Source organism: Melospiza georgiana, chromosome 1 (assembly GCF_028018845.1).
Source record: "Melospiza georgiana isolate bMelGeo1 chromosome 1, bMelGeo1.pri, whole genome shotgun sequence".
Classification (NCBI taxonomy): domain Eukaryota; kingdom Metazoa; phylum Chordata; class Aves; order Passeriformes; family Passerellidae; genus Melospiza; species Melospiza georgiana.
In genome coordinates, this window is record NC_080430.1 from 2,312,080 (window position 1) to 2,334,376 (window position 22,297).

Consider the following 22,297-nt stretch of genomic DNA (forward strand, 5'->3'; position numbering starts at 1 on the left):
TTTTTTTTTTTTTGGTACTTTCTGCCCCCATGAAAAAAAAAAAAAAAAAATCCGAATTTTTTGGGTACGGCAGAAATGCAAAAATCACCCCCCACCACCGGCGCTGAAAAGAGAGAAATTGGGACAATGTGGCGAGAGAGAAATTAAAAAAGAGCTCAATTACTGGTGCCCTGTGGGGTGGATCTGGTGGATGAAGTCGTTGCAGCGGCGCCTTCCCAAATGTCCGGGGTTGGGATTCCTGGAAATTGGGATGAGCTGAAGGAGCCCTTTGGAGATTTGCATGGAAAAAGTCGATTTTTTACCAGATGTCTTCAGTGGAGCTCTTGGGTCTGCGGCTGCTTGGACTGCTGGGGAAGGGGCTGCGTGCCTGGGTGGAAATCCTCTTTTTTTTTTTTTTTTTTCTTTTTTTTTTCCCCATGAAAAAAGGAGCAAAAAAAGCCCCCCCAAAAAAGAGACCAAGCGAAAGTTTCTAGAAAGTTTTACTTCAAATACATCCCAACGGTCCCCGTGAGGAAATGGAGCTTTGAGAAGAAGAAGAAGACAGAATGGCAAGAAGGAGAAAATTGAGAAAATACTAATTTTTAAAAGAAGAAGAAGAGGGGAAAAAAAAAAAAAAAAAAAACAACAACGTTTCACACTTTTTTTTTTTTTTTTTTTTTTTTTTTTTTTTGCATTTTAGTAGCTTCGACCCAGGGAGTGAAATCCGGGCAGGTTGTTATAGCTACCCAAATCCACAGGGGTCCCCCCTGTCTATTTAAACCCCCTAAATCTTCCTTCCCCTTTTTAAAACTACATTTTATCCCTTGGCTTGTGGGCCAACGTGCCCCCTAATGAGTATTAAAACACTATCTCCTCGCAATTAGCTCATTCCTGACTTCACGCTCCTGATTGACAGAACAAGCCAAAGCATCAGAATTCTCCCTTTGGCAATAAGTGCTGATTGGGTCCTTTTTAAGAGAGCTACTTCAAACTTTTTTTTTTTTCTTCTTCTTCTTTTTTTTTTTTTTTTTTTTAATATTTGCCTTCAGTGTCTTGGCTGAGAGAAGAGTTTTTTAACCTCTCGGAGATTTTTTTTTTTTTCCTTGAGAGTAGTAGAAGGAAGCAAGAGAGGATTTACCTGGTCGGGTTGAGTTCACTTCATTTGACTTTTTTTTTTTTTTTTTTCTCCTTGGTTTAAATTATTGTGCATTATTATTATTATTATTATTAAAATAATCATCCTGCCTCAGAAGAAAGGAAGATTTTTGGCAACTCTGGTTAACAGAAAAAAAAAAAAAAAAAAAGAAAGACAACTTTTCATCAATGGCCTCTTTTGGATATTTCCTGTTTCTTTGTGGGTTGAGTCAGGCTCTGTCAAGTTACCCAATCTGGTGGTAAGTTTTTATTCTTCTTCTTTTTTTTTTTTTTTTTTTCGCTCATTTTCATTTATTTTTTTCCCCTCCTCTGCTTTCTCTGCAACCCCTGCGCTTAAAGATGACTTGAAATTCTCCTTTCGTTGCCACTCAGCTAAAGAGGTGGGATTGTTCCAGCGCCAGCAAGTTCTTAGAACCTGCATTTCACCTCTTTTATTTATGCATTCACTTTGTTTATTTTGACTGGGTTATACCTGATCTCTCCTTCTCCTACTGTAAAAGAGAGAGAGCGAGAGGGAGCGATCGGAAAGTTTTTATTTTTTTTTTTTTCCCCTCTCTGAGCGCTTTGATCCTCTCCTGTGAAGAACAAAAGGCGCTGCCTGAATTAAAGAGATAATGATAGAAGTTGACATGAGCATTTCAAGGTGATTTCGAGCCAGTCAGGTGGAAGGAGAAGGGGGGAAAGCGGCAAAACTTTTGGGTGCCTTTTATTTGCTTTTATTTGCTTTTATTTGCTTTTATTTGCTTTTATTTCCAACCCCCCCCCCCCCTCCTTTCGCGTTAAGGAATATTGAGGGGTAAATTAAAAAAAAAAAAAAGAAAAATAGGGGTGGGGAAGGGGAAGGAAAAGGAGGTGAAGCTGCACAAGCCGGGCTGGGGGAAGGCGCAGCAAAGTCGGGGCTGGGGGAGACAAAATCGGCGCAAAACCCGCGCGGAATCCGCGCAAAACCCGCGCGCCCTCAGCGCGGCGATGCGCGCCTCGTTTTTTGGGGGGGTTTCGCCGCTTTTCCTCCTTTTCCCCCCCGCTCTGCACCCTACGCCTTTAAGAGAAAAATCTCGCTCGCTCCCCCACGAAAAGCAAATGGTGCTGGGCAAGGCATGTAGGCGCACGATCGGCTCTAATTACCCGCGCAGCTAATTGCGCTCGCTCGGGGAAGCCCTAACGCGGGGAGGCTCCGCGGGCTCAGCCGGGGGGCTCCCGAACACCCCCCTTAAAAAACAACAGCCAAAAAATCGTCCCCGTGCTGGTATTCATTTTTTAATTGATTTTTTTAATCAATTAACCCGTGCTCCCCCCGCCCCGTCCGCGGGTGCGGGATGCGCGGTCCCCCCCCCTTGTCCGGCGGTGCAGAGGTGAGAGGGTGGTGAAGGCAGCAGCCTCTGCAACTATTTCAGGTATGTCTGAAAGCAGGGAATTCGTTGGGATGGGAGGAAAAAAAAAAAAAAAGAAAAGAAAAAAAAAAAAGAGGGAAAAAAAAAAAAGCAGCAATAAAATGCAAATGTGCGCTTGGGAAGACAGGCAGAGCGAGAGGAGAGAGAGAGAGCACCTGGACGGGAGTCATTAAAAAGCAATCTTTTATTGCCAGCCACCATCTAACTTATAATTAGAAACTCTGCTCGCATTCCTGATTGGAGAAGGAAACGCATTCCTCTAATACCGACATAAATATTCGCTTGTCACCCGGCGGTCCCGGCCCCCCTGTGTCCCCCCTGTGTCCCCCCTGTGTCCCCCCTGTGTCCCCCGTGTCCCCTCGGTGCACGGAGCTGCGGGAAATGGGTAAAAGATGGGAAAATGCCGTGGGCATGGGGCAGGAGGTGCCACCCGAGCGGGGCATCCCCAGGTGTGACAGCAGCGGTGACACCGCGGGCTCTGCGGCTTTTCCCCGGTGACACCGCGGGCTCCGGGGTGGCTTCTCCCCCCCGAAGCTCCCCGGGGCTCTCAGACGGTTCTTTCGCAAGGCCAAACCCCCCTCGGGCCATGGAAATGCAAAGCGGGGCTGGATTGGGCTGGGGGAGTCGCGGGAGAGGCCCGGAGCTGCTGCATTGGCTGCCCAAATTCCCCTCGCCCTCCCAAACCTTTCCCTCTGCATTCATCCCCAACCTTTCCCTCTTTATTTATCCCAAACCTTTCCCTCTCCATTTATCCCCAAACCTTTCCCTCTTTATTCATCCCCAAACCTTTCCCTCTTTATTCATCCCCAAACTTTCCCTCTTTATTTATCCCCAAACCTTTCCCTCTTTATTCATCCCCAAACCTTTCCCTCTTTATTCATCCCCAACCTTTCCCTCTTCATTTATCCCCAACCTTTCCCTCTTCATTTATCCCCAACCTTTCCCTCTTCATTTATCCCCAAACCTTTCCTTCTTCATTTATCCCCAAACCTTTCCCTCTTCATTTATCCCCAAACCTTTCCTTCTTCATTTATCCCCAAACCTTTCCCTCTTTATTCATCCCAACCTTTCCCTCTTCATTTATCCCCAAACCTTTCCCTCTTCCTTTATCCCCAAACCTTTCCCTCTTTATTTATCCCCAACCTTTCCCTCTTCATTTACCCCCAAACCTTTCCCGCTTTACTTATCCCAAACCTTTCCCTCTTTATTCATCCCAAACTTTTCCCTCTTCATTTATCCCCAACCTTTCCCTCTATTCATCCCCAAACCTTTCCCTCTTCATTTATCCCCAACCTTTCCCTCTTTATTCATCCCCAAACCTTTCCCTCTTTATTCATCCCCAAACCTTTCCCTCTTCATTTATCCCCAAACCTTTCCCCCTTTATTCATCCTCAACCTTTCCCTCTTCATTCATCCCCAACATTTCCCTCTTTATTCATCCCCAAGTGAGATATGAGCCCTGGGGATGTGAGGTTTGGGGTCTGTAAGGTGGCCCAGGATGCACATCCCAAATTCCTTCTCTGCCAGGCCAGGTCCCAAATTCACCGAAATCCACCCTGCTGCTTGATTTGATTTTCATTTCATCGTGTCCCACTCCTCCTTCTGTTTTGTTGTTGTTTTTGTTGTTGTTTTCCTCTTTTTTATTTTTTGCAAGAGAGAATCAGGAATTTTTAAGTCTGGTCACATCCCACCCCAAGCATCTCCCTTCTATCAGCTCACAGTGATTTTGGGTGTTTAGAGCAGAAAATCTGTCATTTACCAGCCCCAAATTGTGTCCCCCTCCCCACTAAATCCAATTAAAGCATCAGCTCATCCTGTGGATATTGACACTTGGAGAAAATCCCTGCAAAAAGCAATGGCTGAGAAATGAGATTTTCCTGCGAGTTTTGCTAAATTGTTGCCCCAAAATGTAAATTTCTCATGGGGATCAGGTGTTGTAAGCTCTGTCTGCCCTCTCAGAACTCATTTTTAGGCTGAGCTGTTCAATTTGCTGCTCCCAGCACGGCACAGGGCACCTGTTGGAGCCAGACCCAGCAGATTCCCACATTCCTGGGAGCTTTTGGGAAAAGCTCAGTGGAGAAAAAAGGAAAAAATCCCTCCCTGATGATACTGGGGGTGGGAGGGGAGGCTCTGTGAGTTCCTTAAAAAAATCAAAAAATCATCAAATAATTCATTTATAAACCGGGATAAAAAGAAGCTTTGGAAATAATGGTTTAACAATAATCCAAGGAGAGGGGCTGGTTGCTGTTGGGATTGATGTTTTGGGGGTTTTTGTGCCTCAGGAACCCCACAGGACCTTCCCCAGAGCAGTGCAGCACTGAGCTGCTCAACCTAGAGCAGCAACAGGCTCTCCCACACCCAGGGGCCAGATTAACTGCAAAAATCAGATGGTTTTCGGGTTTTGCTGCTTTTTTTTTTTTTTTTAAAGTTAGTGCTGTTCATTTTTTGGTCTGTTAAAAAAAAAAAAAAAAAAAAAAAAAGAGAGAGAGAATATTAAAAAAAAAAAAAAAAAAAGAGATTGGGATGGGGGAAGGAAGGTTGAGGGAATTTTGAAGCAAAATTCCTGGGTGAGGGAGGATTAAATGATTAAATGTAACCTGTTCCCTGTCCTGGGGGGAGTCACAGGAGCAGCATGAGCAGAATTTAAACTTTTTCCTGTTGGTTTGCACTGGCTTGACTGACTCCACATGGAATTGGGGGGCTAAAACCCTTTAATTTTATTTATTTTATTTATCAATCTGTGCTAAGTGGCCTGACTTGGCCTGAACACAGCTAGTGGGCAGAAATGATTCAGAAGGGGGGGACAAAAAAAAAAAATCCTTAAAAATTAACACAGAGCTTCCATGCTGGGAATTTTATCCTCCTGCAGCCCAGGATGCTGCTCCTGGGGGAGATCATCCCAGAATTTTGCTTCAGAAATCCCTCAACCTTCCTTCACTCATTCCAATCTCTTTTTTTTTAATTATTAATTTTTTTTAACAAATCAAAAAATGAACAGCACTAACTTAAAAGAAAGCAGAAAAAAAAGAAAAAAAAAGGCTCTCTGGGCTGAGCTGGAAGTACGGGGTGTAGGAAAAAGTAACTGGCATCATTTCTGCTGGGTGTGAGGCAGCTTGGGGATGTGTGGGGTTAAATTCTGTGCCTGGAGAGGGATGGGAAGAGGAGTTCCAGTGGAACAAGGGGATGGGGATGTGTGTGCAGACATTTCCCTGCTGTGGCTTTGCTCTCATTCCTCAGCACATCCATGGATTTCCTCATCCCTGCGGGATGTGATGTGCTGCAGGATCCCCTTTCTGCGAGGGCTGGGGAGAGGGATCCAGCAGCTCTTTCCCCTGTGGTTTTTTTTTTGCAATTTGGGAGTTGTGAGGTCGAGGGGGCCCTGCCAACAGCAGGGACATCACCCAGCAATGCTCAGTGCAGCTGCTGAGCCTGTCCCTGCTCTGTGGTGTGCAAACCCAGGGCACTGGGAATATTTCTGTGTCTGCCCTGGGCTGCCCTGACCCCCAGGGCAGCACTGACTCTGACCCTCATCCATGGAGAAAGTTTCCCAGACTCCAAGACAGACTGGAATCCACAAAAGTGTGCAACAGATTCTAGAGAGCAGTGTGGGTGTGTCACTTGGTGAGAAATTGAGGGTTTGGGGTTTTTAGTGTGTTGTGGATGGCAGCAAGATGGAGGGCACAGGGTGTCATCCTGGGTTTCCTCTTCATGCTGCTTCTTCCTCCTTCTCCATGGGTTTGGGTGGCATTTTGTAATTGGGCAGAAAAGTCCCCATGGCAGCTCTGTGGGATCAGTTATTGGGTTAAAAGGGAAATAATCCAGGTGTCAGTTCTTAATCACAGAATCACAGAATTTCTAGGCTGGAAGAGACCTTTAAGATCATTGAGTCCAACCCATGTTCTAACTGTTCAACTAGATCATGGCACCAAGTGCCACATCCAGTCTTTCTTTAAACACGTCGAGGGATGGTGACTCCACCACCTCCCTGGGTGGATGATTCCAGTATTTGACCACTCTTTCTGTGAAAAACTTCCTCTGTAATTCTAGCCTGTATCTCCCTTGGCGCAGCTTGATACTTAATTGGATAGTTAAGTCTGAAAAGGCCTTGGAACAAGAGATTGTTGGCCATTTTGTGCCTTCTGATTAAAAGCTGCTGAACTCCCAGCAGTGAGACTGTTTTACTGATAAGAAACAATAAACACCTGAGTGTGAACATGAAATAACATCTCAAGAGCCTTCAGTCCAGACCCAGAGAAACCCACACCTGGAGCCACCACACTGTGGCATCCCCACAGCAGCAGCAGGGCAGGGATGAGCTCCTTCCTGGTGCTCTCTGTTCTTTTCTGGGGTTTGTCCCCCTCAAGGAAGGTCAACAGCTCCTGTTTGAAAGTGAGAGAAACCCAATCCTGGTCTGCAGGACCAACCCAGCCCTGCTTGCCTTGGGGTGATCATCCCTGGGAGGTCACCTGAGGGCCAGCCCAGCTCCTGCTGCCATCTCTGGGGCTCCCAGGTGTGAATTGCATCTCCCCACTCCTCTGCTCCACTGGCTGGGGTGAGGTGCTGGAATTCACCTGTGTCTCCTCCCCTGCCGCAGCAGGTCGTGGGGAGATGTTAAAATCCATCAGGGTATGTGGGAATTTGGGCTGAGTTAGGGACAGGACCTCTGTGTTCGTTTTGGTGATGGGATTTATTTTTATTTATTTTTCTTGTCTTCTACATAGGCAGGAAGGTTGAGCTCAGCTCACACCTTCGCTGCGTGGTTCAGAAGGTCACAAAACCCTTAGTTCAAGACTTTTTAAGGAGTTATTGACCAATAAACCACTGCCATTAAGGATATTTATGCTTTTGATCCAATCTTTAAATATTTCATCTTATGTACCCGTGCTACAGTGTAAGCTTTCTTAGCCACTCATGTCATGACATACAAACCTACAAAAACTTCTTGTTACCTTTGTAACTACATTCATTTTTTTCTGTATCTTAAACTCTAAAACTCTAAACTTTCTTCTACTTAGTTTAACATGTCTCTAAACTTTCTTCTACTTAGCTGAAAGTGTCTCTGCTTTTAACTATAACTCCACATTCTCACTTCTAGCACCTCAGTTTGGGAGCCTTTTCCAAGGTCTCAGATCAACTCCTGGGTTTCATTCTAAGCTTTGCCTGCCAGGCCCAAAGTTCTGAGAGCTCCCTGCATTTTGGATTCCAACAAGTGGAGCAGTGCAATTGCTCTGCATCCATCTCTGTGCCAAACCTTGGAGTTGCCTTTTTGTACCTGTGTTATCGCCATGACAGCAGGATCTCAGCCAGCCCTGTTTTTCCAGGCAGAGATTAATCACAGAGTGATGGTTTAGGCCCATCTCAGACACCAGTTGGGATTTGGGATGGGTGCTTTGCACCCAAGCACCAGTGGGGTACAAGGAAAAGGGTCCAGGGATATTTCTGTGCAGATTTGAGTGGTAAAAACCAGTTCTTGTCCATGCTGTGTGCAAAGGGAAAGGGAAATACTTTCCCATCTCCATTTTTCTGGTGAGACTGAAGAAACGAACTCTGGTGGTGTTTGTGTTCTTCCTGGCATAGTCCAGTTCTGTTGAGATTAATAACTGAACCAGGATCACACCAGGAGGTTTTTTCTCAGCAGGAACTGAAAGTTTTGTAAAGTTTTAGCAAGAAGTCCCTGTTTGGAACATGGGGAGGGCTGGGGTTTCCCCAGAGAGCCCAGTGTGTGCTATAGAAAATCCCAAATTCCCCATCTGCTCACCTTTCAGACTCATTTTATCAAATTGTGTTGTTCTGCTACGTATTAATTGATTTTTCCTTTCCATTTTAAGAGGACTTTATTAGAGAAATTAACCTGAAAACCAGCAACTCAATATTCAAAGCATTGGCTGAAGGAATTGCATCCAATAAAAAGCCTTTCCTAACTCAGATAAAGAAAAGTGAATCCTTTTGCTCCCCAGATAGTTCCAGGTAACCCTAGAGGTGGAACGTGTCCTTTGCAGACATTTGAACACCTCTGAGAATTCTCTATGGAAAGGTTTTGAGTGCTTGGAATAGTTTGGGTTGGAGGGAACCTGTTAAAGGTCATCTGGTCCTGCAGGGAGCGGAGACATCTTCAAGCAGGGTAGCTGGAGCTGAGGGATGGGAATCATATTAATTTCTGTTGGCCAAGAAAAGACTTCTTGACCATTCCTTCTAAAAGATTAAGGCTGGAGGAGCCTTGATTTTTACTCTGGTGTCTCCTAGAGAGGGAAATCAAGGATTTCTGATTGATTCTGAGAATCAAGGCTTGCTGATTGCAGCAGGGGAAGTCAGGCTGACTCCCTGGTGTCTCCATCCCAACCCTGCAGGATCCCTTTCCTGCTTCCATCCCAATTCCCTCCTACCCAGCTCCAGCCATGCAGCAACAATGCTGCTCCTGCAGCCCCTGCATCAATCCCTGCACCACTGGTGCTCAGCATGGGCACAGGAGGAGGGGATTTTTCCACCTCAGACCTCATGAGGAGCAGATGTTTTTCCTTTGCACGCACAGGAGTGTTGTACTTGTGGGGTGCCCCATGGCAGGGAGGAATGATGGATCTGACTCCATGTTCTCAGGAGGCTAATTTATTATTTTATGATGCTATATTATATTAAAGAATGGAAAACTATAATACTATCTATGTATGTATATATAAAAAATATTATATATATATTATATACATATTATAAATATATAGAATATATATTGTTTTATATATATGATATATAAAATACTATAATATGCTATATATTATAGTATATATAATATACTATATATATTAGTATACAGTATACTAGTATACATAATATACTATATATAATATAGTATATATAATATAGTATATATAATATACTATATATAGTACATATACTATACACAATGCTATATATACTATACCATAGTATATAGCTATATTATATTAAAGAATACTATACTATTATACTATTTATCATATAGAAATATAATACATATAAAATATTATATATATTACGTATATAAAGATATATAATATATATAATATATGTTTATATATACTATATTATATATATGCTACTATAATATGCTATATATTTAATACTCTAATATGCTATAATACTATAATAAACTATACTAAAGAATACAGAAAAGATACTCAATGCTAAAAAGATAATAATGAAAACTCGTGACTCTCCAGAGTTCTGACACAGCTTGGCCCTGATTGGCCAAAGAGTGAAAACAACTCACAGCAGAATCCAATGAAACAATCACCTGTGGGTAAACAATCTCCAAACACATTCCACGTGAGCAAAACACAGGAGAAGCAAATGAGATAAGAATTGTTTTCCTTTTTCTCTGAGGCTTTTCGGCTTCCCAGGAGAAAAATCCTGGGCAAAGGGATTTTTCCAGAGAATGTGAATGCCACATGGGAGGGCAGGAAAATCCCACCGGGACGAGCAGGGGCTGTCCCTGGGCTGTGCCCTTGCTCTGGATTCCTCGAGTGCTGATTCAAAGGGCCCAGCTGCATTTCAAAGGGCTTTGTTGGGGTAATGACAGCACCCAGCACCAGGGGAATCCTGCAAGCTCTGCACCAGGATGAGCCCCTGGGAGCAGCACACCTGGGGGTGACAGCCTCGTTCTACAGCAGGCATGGAAAGGTCCCACCCCATCCACAGGGAAATTCCCTTCCCAGAGCAGTGCTGGAGTCATGCTGGCTCCTAAAGAAGTCCCTGTGGGGATGAACAGTGTGGCTGCAAAAAGAGGAGGAGGATGAGGGAGGTCTGGAGATGGTGGATGGGAAGGAGAAGGCTCTGAAGAGGCACCCACGTTGTTCTGGTGGTGTGGAGCTCTGTGATTTCTGCCCAGACAGTTTAAACTGGGGTTAAACCCACTGGAATATGGGGAAAACAGCCTCGAGCTGCACCAAGGGAAATACAGGTTGGATAGCAGGGAAAAGTTTTTCACACAAAGAGTGATAAAGTTCTGGAATGGCTGCCCGGGGAGGTGGTGCAGTCCCCATCCCTGGGTGTGTTTAACAAGGCCTGGATGTGGCACTGGGTGCCAGGGTTGAGTTGAGCTGTTGGGGCTGGGCTGGACTCGATGGCCTTGAAGGTCTCTCCCAACCTGGTCGTTCTGGGAATTCTGTGATTCTGTGACAGGAAGGGGCTTTAATGGCAGGGCAGAAGCACTGGTCTTTAGAAGCACTTTAATGGCAGAGCACACAGGTCTCCTCCCCGTGCCCAGCCAGGGCTGCAGCAGGAGTGTCCCCATTCCAAAAGGTCTCTCTGAACCCATCTCTGCTTTGCTGTCACCACCCAGAGACACAGCCTGGATGGTTCAGTGGGATTTAACCCTGGAACTGGAGGAGCACCCAGGCAGGAGCCTTCCCATGGGGAATCCATCAAAGCTTTGCTGGATCGGGTCTGGGGTTGGTCTTGCAGAAAAACCACTCATGAAAATGTCCATGCCAGCTGTTTCCATCCATCCTGTGCCATCCATTCTCTTTTCCCTTTTGTCCCTTTAAAAAGGACAGGATTTAACTCCTGTTGTCTTAGCACACCCTCTAAAAATCCATCAGTTCACTCCAAATTCTGCAGGAGCTCCCAAAAGCCAAGGGGAGGAAGGAGAGCTGATGCATCAACTGCCTTGTTCTCAGCTCCTAACATAGGGCACGGCTTTAAAGGCAGCCTGGGAGCCAGGGGAGGCTGTTCTGCATCACAAAGGTGCTGTTTGTCCCTCTTCCTGGTTTGTCACCTGCATATTCACAGCCCCCCTTCCCATCTGGGTGCTGCTGCTGCTGCCCAGAGGGAGCTTTGCATTTGTAGAGACTGGGCCATCAAAGGAGCTCCAGGTGCCTTTGGTCTCCTCCTCAGCACAGTTTCTGACCTGGTGTCAAACCACTCAGTAATTCTTCCGTGGATTCAGTGATAATTATTAGCTGGGATGCTCTTGCCCTTTCCCAAGGTGGATATTCCTTCATGCTGTGAAATTCTTTTCTCCTTTTGCACCTTTGCACTCTCAGGTTTTGCCAGCAAAGTCACATCAGAGTACGTGGTTGGTTCCCTTCTCCATCACCAGCCCTGCAAGGGGTTCCAGCTGTCTGGGAGGGTCATTTCTCCTCTCCCATGGGGTTCTGCAGGCTCAGAGTGGGTTGGAGAAGGGTCAGGGAGTGCCTCAGCTCTTCCTCAAACTCAGACCCTCACATTTCCAGCCTGCCCTGGGGTTCATCACAGGTTTGGGAGATTTCCTGGTCTCCAGGCACCATTCCCAGTGTTCCCAGTTTAAACAGGCCTCCCTGGAATGGCACAGATGGGCATGGCCAGGTTCCCACCAGGAGCCCATGCCAGGTTGAAGGGTTGGGTGACATCCTGGGCATCCCCAGAGGCCTGGCAGGGGTTGCACACAATCCATTAGTGACCTGCTCTGTCCTTGGCAGCAGCTGGAGACATCCCAGAGCATCTCAGCATCACTCCATGTCCATCTGCAGGCAAAACCTCAGGTGGAATTCACTTTATCCACCCCATGGCTGCAATTCCCATCCAAGCCAGGGGCTCCTGGCTCCTTTCTTTGAGGAGAACTGGGCACTTTCTCCTGGTGCAATTCCTGTCTCAGGTGTTTGATGGAGCCTGGCTGGTGAAACCCCCTGTTCCAGCTTGATTGAGGAGACCAGCTCAGAGGTACCTCCACCAACATCATCCAGATTTGCTCAGAATATACCCAAAAGTCTTTGCACACTTGCCTATTTCCCAATTGTTAAAATCTGTCATTCCTGCTGCCAGGAATAAATTCACATAGGTGAAACCAAGTAATTAACTTTTTTATCCATCATTTCTCTGTATTTTATAATCTCTTCAGTGCTCATTGGTGTATTGGAATGGGTGCAGGAACATTCATGGCATCCAGGTTGGTTCTGAAAACCTCCAGACCACCCCTCTCCTCTGGAAATTCATCTTTTGTCCTGTCTCAGCCCAGCTGCTGAAAGCCTCAGCAGCTTCCTCTGTAAAATATTGAGGCTCTCAGTATTTTGGGGGTTTTGAGGGTTTTGCAGCTTCCTCTGTAAAATATTTACTCCAGGACACTCCAGGGAACAAATGCATCCTCCTCGTGCTCTTGGGCACATCCAGAGTCCCCCAGACACACCCACAAGTCATTACCTCCAGATTGTGATAGAACTTTATCTCAAAACTTCTTAAGAAGGAGAGATTTGAAGTGATTTCCCTGTCCTGACAGTTATCTTGGCAAAGGGACACAGCCACAGATGTTTGTGCATTTCAAGAATTCCTCTGACTTCGCTTTGCTCTCAGTTCACTGAAATCAAACCCTTTCCACCTTTTCCCCGTCCATGCCTCTTAATTTCCCTTTCCAGGTTTGTATTTCTGCTGGAAGATGCAGTTTTATAGCAAAAAATTGTGCACACCCATCTTTCTAGGGCAGCCAGCTTTATCCAACAGAATTCCCACCAGGGAGAAAAGCCAGAGCCCATCTCTGCTGCAGCTGAGCCTGGGAGACAAATCCAAATTTCTCTGAGCAGAGCAGGAGCTCCTTGTGCCTCCAGAGGGGTGCACCTTGTCCCATAGAAATATTTCTAATATTCTAATATCTAATAGAGATATTTCCAATGTCTAATGGAGATATTTCCAATGTTTAATAGAGATATTTCCATTGTCTGATAGAGATATTTATAATATCTAATAGAGATATTGATAATATCTAATAGAGATATTTATAATATTTAATAGATATATTTCCAATGTCTAATAGAGATATTTCCAGTTTTTAATAGAGATATTTCCAATGTTTGATAGAGATATTTCCAATGTCTAATAGAGATATTTCCAATATCTAATAGAGATATTTCTAATATCTAATAGAGATATTTCCATTGCCTAATAGAGATATTTCCAATATCTAATAGAGACATTTCCAATGTCTGATAGAGATATTTCCAATATCTAATAGAGATATTTCTAATATCTAATAGAGATATTCCCAATGTCTAATAGATATATTTCCAATGTCTGATAGAGATATTTCCAATATCTACTAGAGATATTTCCAATGTCTGGTAGAGATATTTCCAATATCTAATAGACATATTTCTAATATCTAATAGAGATATTTCCATTGTCTAATACAGATATTTCCAATATCTAATAGAGATATTTCTAATATCTAATAGAGATATTCCCAATGTCTAGTAGAGATATTTCCCACATCTACTAGAGATATTTCCAACATCTTAATAGAGATATTTCTAATATCTAATAGAGATATTTCTAGTGTCTAACAGATATATTTTCAACGTCTAATAGAAATATTTCCAATGTCTAATAGAGATATTTCTAATAGAGATATTTCCAATGTCTGACAGAGATATTTCCAATGTCTGATAGAGATAGTTCCAATGATTATTAGGGATATTTCCAATGTTTAATAGAGGGGTGGGAAGCAGGAATGGAGGTCCTTGAACACTTGCCAAGCCTTCTATTCAGTCTGTCCCTCTGCCCCCAGGAGAACCACAATGGGGCCCATTACTAGCCAGGGCTGTGACAGAAAACAGCTCTAAATCCTCGTCAGGCTGAGGGACACGAGGGAAATTCCCTTTTTTTCCCTGAGCCTGCTGTAGCTGGGAAGAAATGGGACAGTCTGGACAGGGAGGAGTCCATCCAAAACGCCCTGAATGTCAGGAGAATCCCACTGGGCATCAGATAAGGTGCTCAAAATTTACTGGGAGAAACAAAAATCTAGTTAATGCATTTTTTTGGGGAGATCTATGATTTGTTTCTGTCCCTCCTGGGGGGAGGATCTTCCTGAATATTTTGCAGTGAAGTTTCCTTCAGAGTTAGTGGTGAGAGATGGGATCCAGCTCGTCGGACACCTGTCAGACATTTGCTTTGGGGTGAGGTGAGTCCCGTCCCATCCCAGATTCCCAACCATTGCCTGGAAGAGGATTCTGGATGACTGGGACAAAGATATCTCCCTTTAGACAGGTCAGGTTTGGCTTTGAAACACTCCTAAAATCAGGAGCATCTGGGCGTTTTGTGTTCTACATGGACATATGGAATGCTGAAAGGGGATGTTTCCATTGGAGGACCCTTCAATGTGAATCTTTAGTGACCAAATTCCCTTTAAAAAACTCTTCACTTGAAGTCCTGGTGTTGTTTTCCACAGATGTAGAGGAACTGAGCAAAAAATTCCATCTTTCAGAAGGGTTTTTGAAGGGAATTTTTGTGAACTTGCATCTGGGCATTTTATGTTCTATACAGACACGTGGAATGCTGAAAGGGGATATTTCCATTGGGAGACTCTTCAATGTGAATCTTTACTGACAAAATCACCTTTTAAAATGTCTCCACCTAAAGTCTGGTGTTGCTTTCCACAGATGTAGAGGAATTGAGCAAAAAATCCATCTCTCAGAAGGGTTTTTGAAGGGAATTCTTGTGAATTTGCATCTGGGCATTTTATATTCTACACAGACATGGGGAATGGTGAAAAAAGATATTTCCATTGCAGGACCCTTCAAGAGATATTTCCATTGGGGGACCCTTCAATGTGAATCTTTAGTGACCAAATTCCCTTCAAAAACTCTTCACTTGAAGTCCAGGTGTTGCTTTCCACAGGTGTGGAAGAACTGTGCAAAAGTCCCATCTCTCTGAAGGGTTTTTGAAGGGAACTCTTGTGAGCTTGCATCTGGGCATTTTATATTCTACACAGACACGTGCAGTGCTGAAAAGAGGTATTTCCATTGGAGCACCCTTCAATGTGAATCTTTAGTGGCCAAATTCCCTTTAAAAAACTCTTCGCTTGAAGTCTTGGAGTTGCTCTCCACAGGTGTAAAGGAATTGAGCAAAAATTCCATCTCTCAGAAGGGTTTTTGAAGGCAATTCTTGTGAACTTTCAATTTCTGGGAGCAGCCATGGAGATGAATTTGCTGTGGAAGAAGCTGCATTAGTGATCCAGACCAGGAGGGCTGGGAACCATCCCAAATCTTGATCCCATGGATTTGGGGTGGTGAGGAGCCATCCTGAAGGCTCTGAGGGCAGGGCCCTTCTGTGGATCCCAGAATCCCAGAGTGGTTTGTGTTGGATGGGACTTTGGAGCCCATCCATGGGCAGGGACACCTCCCACCATCCCAGGTGCTTCAGATCCACCCTTCTGATGTATTCTATTATTTTTTATTGATGTATTCTATGGTTTTCCCACAGTGAAGGATTCAGGGGCTGGGAAGCTCAGCCCAGCCCAGCCCATCCCCTTTCCCAAACTGTGCTGATTTTTTAATCTGTACAGAAAGGACCTGGCAGCTCAATCTCCAGGCCCTGAGAGCTGCTGTGCTGCAGCTGAGCTATTTTTATTGCTCTCTAATTTTTGTTTTAATTTTTATTTTATTCTTACAGTATGAGTATTTCTTATTCTTACAGTACGAGTATTTTTATTCTTACAGTATGAGTGTTTCTTACAGTGAAGTATGGTTGGAGATTGTCCAAATCTGAAGTAGTTGCTCTGGGAGTTTTCCATAAAAACATATTGGCTAAAGGTCATGCTGTGTGCCATTGTATTGATTTTGTGTGGGGTGTTGATTTTGAGCTTGCACAAAACCAGGGTGAATTGAAGAAAACCATAAGCAGAACAAGGAGTTATTCTGTGGGCACTGAAACTGGTGAGTTTCTAGAGGTTTTCAGGCAGGTGTGAAAATTATGGTCTCTGCTCAAGGAGATGGGATATTGATGGAATATGAGGAAGGATGCCTTAACAGATTGCTGACACCTCTAAAACCCTCTGACACCTCTTGCTGGTGTCATATATGGTAACAGTTCAGATATTTAGAAAAAGAATAGGGGGCTCTTTCTGTCATTTTTTGGCCACATATCTTCATTATTTTTGTGTGTTTTCTCAGCTCTCAAAGTCGCAGGATCGGTCGGTATGAGTCCTGCTTTATCTAAAATGCATCTGTTCTGCACACAAGGAGGCTGTAGGGGAGGTTTAAGGAGTATCTCTCACAGAGAGAACAGGCTTTAAGCAGCACAGATTTGGCTGCCTGACTCTCAGACACCTTGGGTTAGCTGAGCTCCATCCCACCGTGGGTTTGCAAAAATAGGTGTAACCACATCTCTACCACCGTTAAATCCAGAAATCGCCTCATCCATCCTCGCGTGCTCCAGGCTGGATTAAATCTGCCTCAGTCAGAACTGCGGAGAAGTCCTGGATGTGAGGGCTCAGCTCTCTCTGAGTCACTGCTAACAGGAATATCATCCTCGGAAGGAAGGAGCTTAGCGCATCACTGCTTTTTTGCTAGCAGGATGGCTCACGGATATGAGTGGATTGATTGCAAAACCTCGGAGTCACTCGCAGGAGAGCAACTGGGAGAAAATTTGGAACAGGGTTTGGCCTGGGTGAGTGCAGGGCCCAGACAGATGGGGCAAACAGCCCGGTTGAAAGGGAATAGATAAGGCACATTAGCAGAAGATCGGGGATCAGACAGGGCAGTGCTAATTCCGTGGCCACTGAAACCCTTGGTGTAAGTTGCCTACAGGCAATTGGGAAGTCTGTGATCCCGAGGAGGAGCATCGAGTCCGTTTGTCCTGCTGACTCATGTGTAGTCTGGTCTGCTGGTGGATGAGAGGGTCAAGCCCAGCCTAACACAGGCTGCTCCCAGCACAGCTTCCTAGCAGAGTCACAAAAACTGCAATTGGCCAGAAAAATCTCCGAATTTTCTGGAGAAAATTCTCCAAAAAAATTATCTTTTCTCCAAAAATTCTGGAGAAAATTCTCTGTTCTCCGAACAGAGAAACTAATTCAGAATTTGTGCTGCTGACTCGTGTGTAGTCTGGTTTCCTGGTGGATGAGAGGGTCAAGCTCAGCCTAACAGAGGCTGTTCCCAGCACAGCCTCCTAACAGAGCCATTAGATCTGCAATTGGCCAGAAAATCTCCAAATTCTAACAGAGAAAACTAATTCAGGATTTGTGTAGGCTGTATAGGCTTTATTGTATATATTGTTGTATTTATTGTATTGTATTTGTATAGACTTTAAATTTACAGCCATGGGTACCTTGGTGGTGGCTCCTGCTGCCCCTGCACTGGCACTCAGAATGAATTGAGGAATGCTGTCCTGCAGACAGGCTCCAGAATGGGGCAGACCAGGCTCTTGTTGGATTCTGGCATGCAAGGGCCCGTTTTGGCAATGCCAGAGAGCAGGGCAACCTGCAAAACCTTGACTATCCAATATCTGTGTGATTTACCAGGGGACGAGGCAATTCAGAAGCTAAAACACATCCTTGGCAGCTCTGGCCATATTTCTTCTCAAGCCTCAACAATTATCTGGGTGTCCTGGTCAGAGGAGAATCAGAAAATGAGAGTTTGCTAGAGGAGCAGCTGCTCATGTCCCAACCCAAGGGACAGTGTGGGCTCACTGAGCAGAGCCAGGAGGAGAAGCTGGGCCAGACTCACCTTTGAGTCACTGTTTAAAAAAAAACCAGCAATTTTTGGGTGAGGATAAGAGCCAGGACAGGGTTTTTGAAGGGAATTCTTGTGAACGTGCATCTGGGCATTTTATGTTCTACATGGACGTGTGGAGTGCTTAAAAGAGATATTTCCATTGGGGGACCCTTCAATGTGAATCTTTAGTGACCAAATCACCTTTAAAAAACTCTTCACTTGAGGTTCCATAGGTGTAGAAGAGCAAAAATCCCATTTCTCAGAAGGGCTTTTGGAAGGGAATTCTTGTTTCCAGGTAGATTCACCTTGGCAGAGAGCACCCTCCAACCCAACCATGGTTCTGATCCCAAAATCCCTTCAACTGGGCTCACCAGCCCCTGCTGCCTTCTGAGCCTCACGTTTTCATGGTTCTGCTGACCTTGCTGATCAGATCTGCACAGATTTATTCATGCCCTTGTGCTGTCTGCTCCTGGAATTCCCAGACTGTTTCTGTTCCTGTGGATGAGGAAGAGTTGGGTTTATCTCCAATTTCCTTGATCTTAGAGATATCGGGAAAGACATCTTTGGAGCCAGAAGAACACAGTGGCATCAATGTAATGGAGGAGTGAGGGAAGTGATGTGAACTCTGAACTGGCTAAACTCCAGGTCTCTGCACAGGTTTTAAATCTGTCTGGGTCCTAAGTTAGGCATGAACTCAGCCTTGGGCATTACTGTGCTGAGTTAGATTTTATTATTAGGAAAATAATAATTCTTTCTTAGGAAAGAATAGACAGAGACATCTCGGGTGTAATTTGTGTAATTTTCAGCCACGTTGACCCTTTTTTTGTGAAATTCAGGTCTTTGCAATGTGTTTTTTTATGCAGTAAAAGCTGTAATTGCTTGTGCAAAGGGCTCCTTCAGGCCCTGGAGAGGGATCCAGGCTGGGGGCAAGGAGGGGCTCATGGAAAGGTTTCAGATCCACTTCTGCCCTAATCCATCTCTCAGAACTGGTTTCTACATGATCCCAGGCTTGAGCAATCCTGCTGTCTCTTTGTCCCCATAATGACATTTAAACCTCTTGGCCCCGTGAGCTTCATTTGGCAGAGGTTCTGAGGAACGTTAGATATCCACAAATCTCACCAAAATGGGCAGTGAAATGGGGTAGAAACGTGAGCAGTGTCCTGCCAGGGGCTGGAGGGTGTGAGGATATGTATGTGTGTGCATCCATGCTCCCTGGACATCCAAAATCCAGACAGAGCAGTCAGTGCTCACCAGTTTCAGTGCCCACAGAATAATTCCTTGTTCTGTTTTTTGTTTTCTTCAATTCACCCTGTTTCACAGAATTACAGACCACAGGATGGTTTGTGTTGGAAGGGACCTTTGAGGTCACCCCGCTCCAGCCCCCTGTGATGGGCAGGGATGTCATTCACTGCTTCAGGTGCCTCAGGGCCCCATCCAGCCTGGCCTTGGACACTTCCAGGGGTGGGGCATCCACAAGCTGATCCAGTGCTTCACCACTCTTTGAGTAAAGAACTTCCTCCTAACATCTCATTTAAATCTCTTCTCACTTAGTTAAAACTGGTTTTGTTGCCCAATCCCTGTCTGCCCACATAAAAAATCCCTCCCCCTCTTTTTTTATAACCCCCCTTTAGTTACTGTAAGGCCACAATGAGATATTCCTAGTTCTCCAGGATGAACAATCTTTATAGGATGGTTGCTCCAGCCCTCTGATCATCAGAGAGTTCCTTTCCCTTTCCCTTTCCCTTTCCCTTTCCCTTTCCCTTTCCCTTTCCCTTTCCCTTTCCCTTTCCCTTTCCCTTTCCCTTTCCCTTTCCCTTTCCCTTTCCCTTTCCCTTTCCCTTTCCCTTTCCCTTTCCCTTTCCCTTTCCTTTCTTTTTCCTTCCCTTCCCTCCATCCTTCCTGAGATGTGATTTATGAGAAGAATGGGCCATGCCAGGAATCCTCACTGCTCTGCGTGGCTGAGGAAGGGATGAAGAGAAGGAAGGGATGAAGAGGAGGAGCCTCCTCATCAGGTTTAAGGAGAGTGAAGGACTCCCATGCTTTGGAGGTCCGTGGTTCCCAGTCACAGTTGTGTGCCACTCACTTCTTCCCTGGTGGATTGGTGCTGACAGCTCCCAGGGATGTGTCCTAGAAAAGTCCAGAAGGTTGAACCTCTTCTGTGAGAGTTCTGTGGGGAGAAAAAGCATTTATTTTGATGGAAGGTGGTCAAATATATAAATATGATTATATGTATGTGCATAGATAGGTATATCACATATCCCTCTTCTTAGCTTTGCCTTCTGCTTCAAAGGCAGTTGGAAGTCATGGAAAATCTTCCTTTGACTGTAACAAACTCTGGGACAGCCTATTTGTCTCATGCATTGGACTCTGAGATCCTTCAGGATCCTACAAGTTGCTTCATTCCTTGATTCTGGGCCAGGAAAGTTCTGCTTTGGAGCAATTCCTTTGTCTCGTGTCTTAAGACTTTGAGCTCCTTTAGGTGCTGATCCTTCCAGTTGCTTCAACCTTTGATTCTGGGCCAGGAAAGTGCCATGTTTGCTTTGTGTTTATCCTTAAATACCGGGGCACTTCTGTTCATTTTCTGTTCATTTTGGGCACCGGGCTGGGTTGCAGGGGTTGAGGTGAAGCCTGGGAGCAGGGAGAGTTTTCCTGTGCTGGGCTGATGCACAGCAGGTTGTTATCCCTGCTATCAGGGACACACAGAGTAATAATATATGGAAATTACAGGCATATCTGAGTCCCATCTCCCCCATCCCAGTGCAGGGCAGAGAAGGAGCCCAGTTAAGGCTTGTACATATCTGACAACGTGCAGCAAAACTTGGCTTGGAGCTGGATGGGGTTTTGGGGCATGCAAAGGCAGAATTGCAGAGCTTTGGTATCCTCCAGAGCTCACAAAATCCATTTGTGCACCCAGGTCTCAGCTGGGATGGGAGCTGGGAGCTCCACAGGATCCTGGCTGAGTCCTCAGCGTTGGCCAAGCTTCAGTCCATGTGAATAATTGATTTGGTTGTTCTGGGGAATGGCATAATCCATTGGCAAGGGTGTGCTGCTGAGATTTGGGGAGCTTGGGCTCAAAACCCTGCTGGGATGGAGCAGAGGAAGCTGGTGAAGCTCATTTTCCCATCCCATGGGCTGGTGCCATAACCACGGAGTTGCTGACTCTGAGCATTAAGGGGACATTGCGTCCTCCACCTTCACTTTGGGAATGGCACCTTAGGGGATGGGCACCTGAACAAATTACCAGCAGGTAAGGTAGGGTGTGAACTCATCAGATGCCAGTTTTTCTGTGGTAACTGCCCGTGTGAATGCTCTTTCCCTGCAATAAACACGAGGTGGTTCATATTCACCAGGGGGGAAGAACGTTCACAGGGCTGTTCACATGGCTCACACCCTGGATTTTGACTCCCAGTATCTTGGGCCTGTGCCTCTAACCTCAGCACCCTTGAGAAGCCATCCCAAAAAAAATAAAAAAAAAAAAAAAGAAAAAATCCAACTCCTCTGCTTTACATAAACCACAAATTTTGCCATTTCTTCATTTCAAATTGCAATTATTTCGGTTCATCCCTGGTTTGCCAGAAAGGATTTGCTGAGATTGACTCCACTGCTCCTGTTCTGGCAGGAAACTTGAGGTCATTGAGGTCCTGGTGGCCAGGGCCAGCCAACAAGGGCAGATAATCCACAGACACCACAGCAGCTTTGGTTGCCTCATAGTCAGAGACCTTCTGGGCACTGACAGAATATTAATAATCCCTGTTTCTCACAGCCAGCTCCCAAGCCCTGAAGAGATTTAAACATGTGGAGATATGAATTCAGGCACATAAAAAGCTCTTTAGCCAGTGGAGAAGGGTGGTGTGGTTGTGGGATTAGCAGTGCTCCCAGGTTGTCGTGAGGTCACCAGGTGTTTTCCAAGAGCTTTCCATAGATCTGGGAAATGTCACCAAGTGTTCTGAGGGAAAGACCTGGATTTTCTGAAGGAAAGGCCTTGGAACAGTGCTCTGTGAGTCTTCCAGTGGTGCAGAGATAGAAACCTAGCCTGGGAGCAGACACAGCATAACTGTGCATGAGCCTGAGGCTGAGCAAAAGAAAATGTCTTTTAAATATTCCAAGAACTGGATTGAATGTTCCAGTCAAATAAAAATACCCACCAAACCCACAACCCACTTTCTTATGGGCTGGGACTTTGTCTCATGATGATCCCAAGGGCTGACTCAAGTTATCTGAGGCATCTCCTTTCAGGTGAGATGGGGAAGATGGCATTCATCCTCCAGGAAGCCTTGCACCAAATGGGGACAGCTCTGGTTTGAAAGTGGGGTTTCCTCAGGATGTCCAAGCACTCCTTGAGTC

At 45.2% G+C, this 22,297-nt stretch overlaps 1 protein-coding gene across 1 annotated transcript in view; it reads left to right on the forward strand.

Annotated features, from left to right (window-relative positions):
- Window positions 1–1,302: 1,302 nt before the first annotated feature.
- Window positions 1,303–22,297, forward strand: part of WNT3A (Wnt family member 3A) — a 98,012-nt gene continuing 77,017 nt past the window's right edge. The window contains 1 exon segment of the mRNA XM_058028803.1: window positions 1,303–1,377. Coding sequence (XP_057884786.1) covers window positions 1,303–1,377 — 75 coding nt within the window.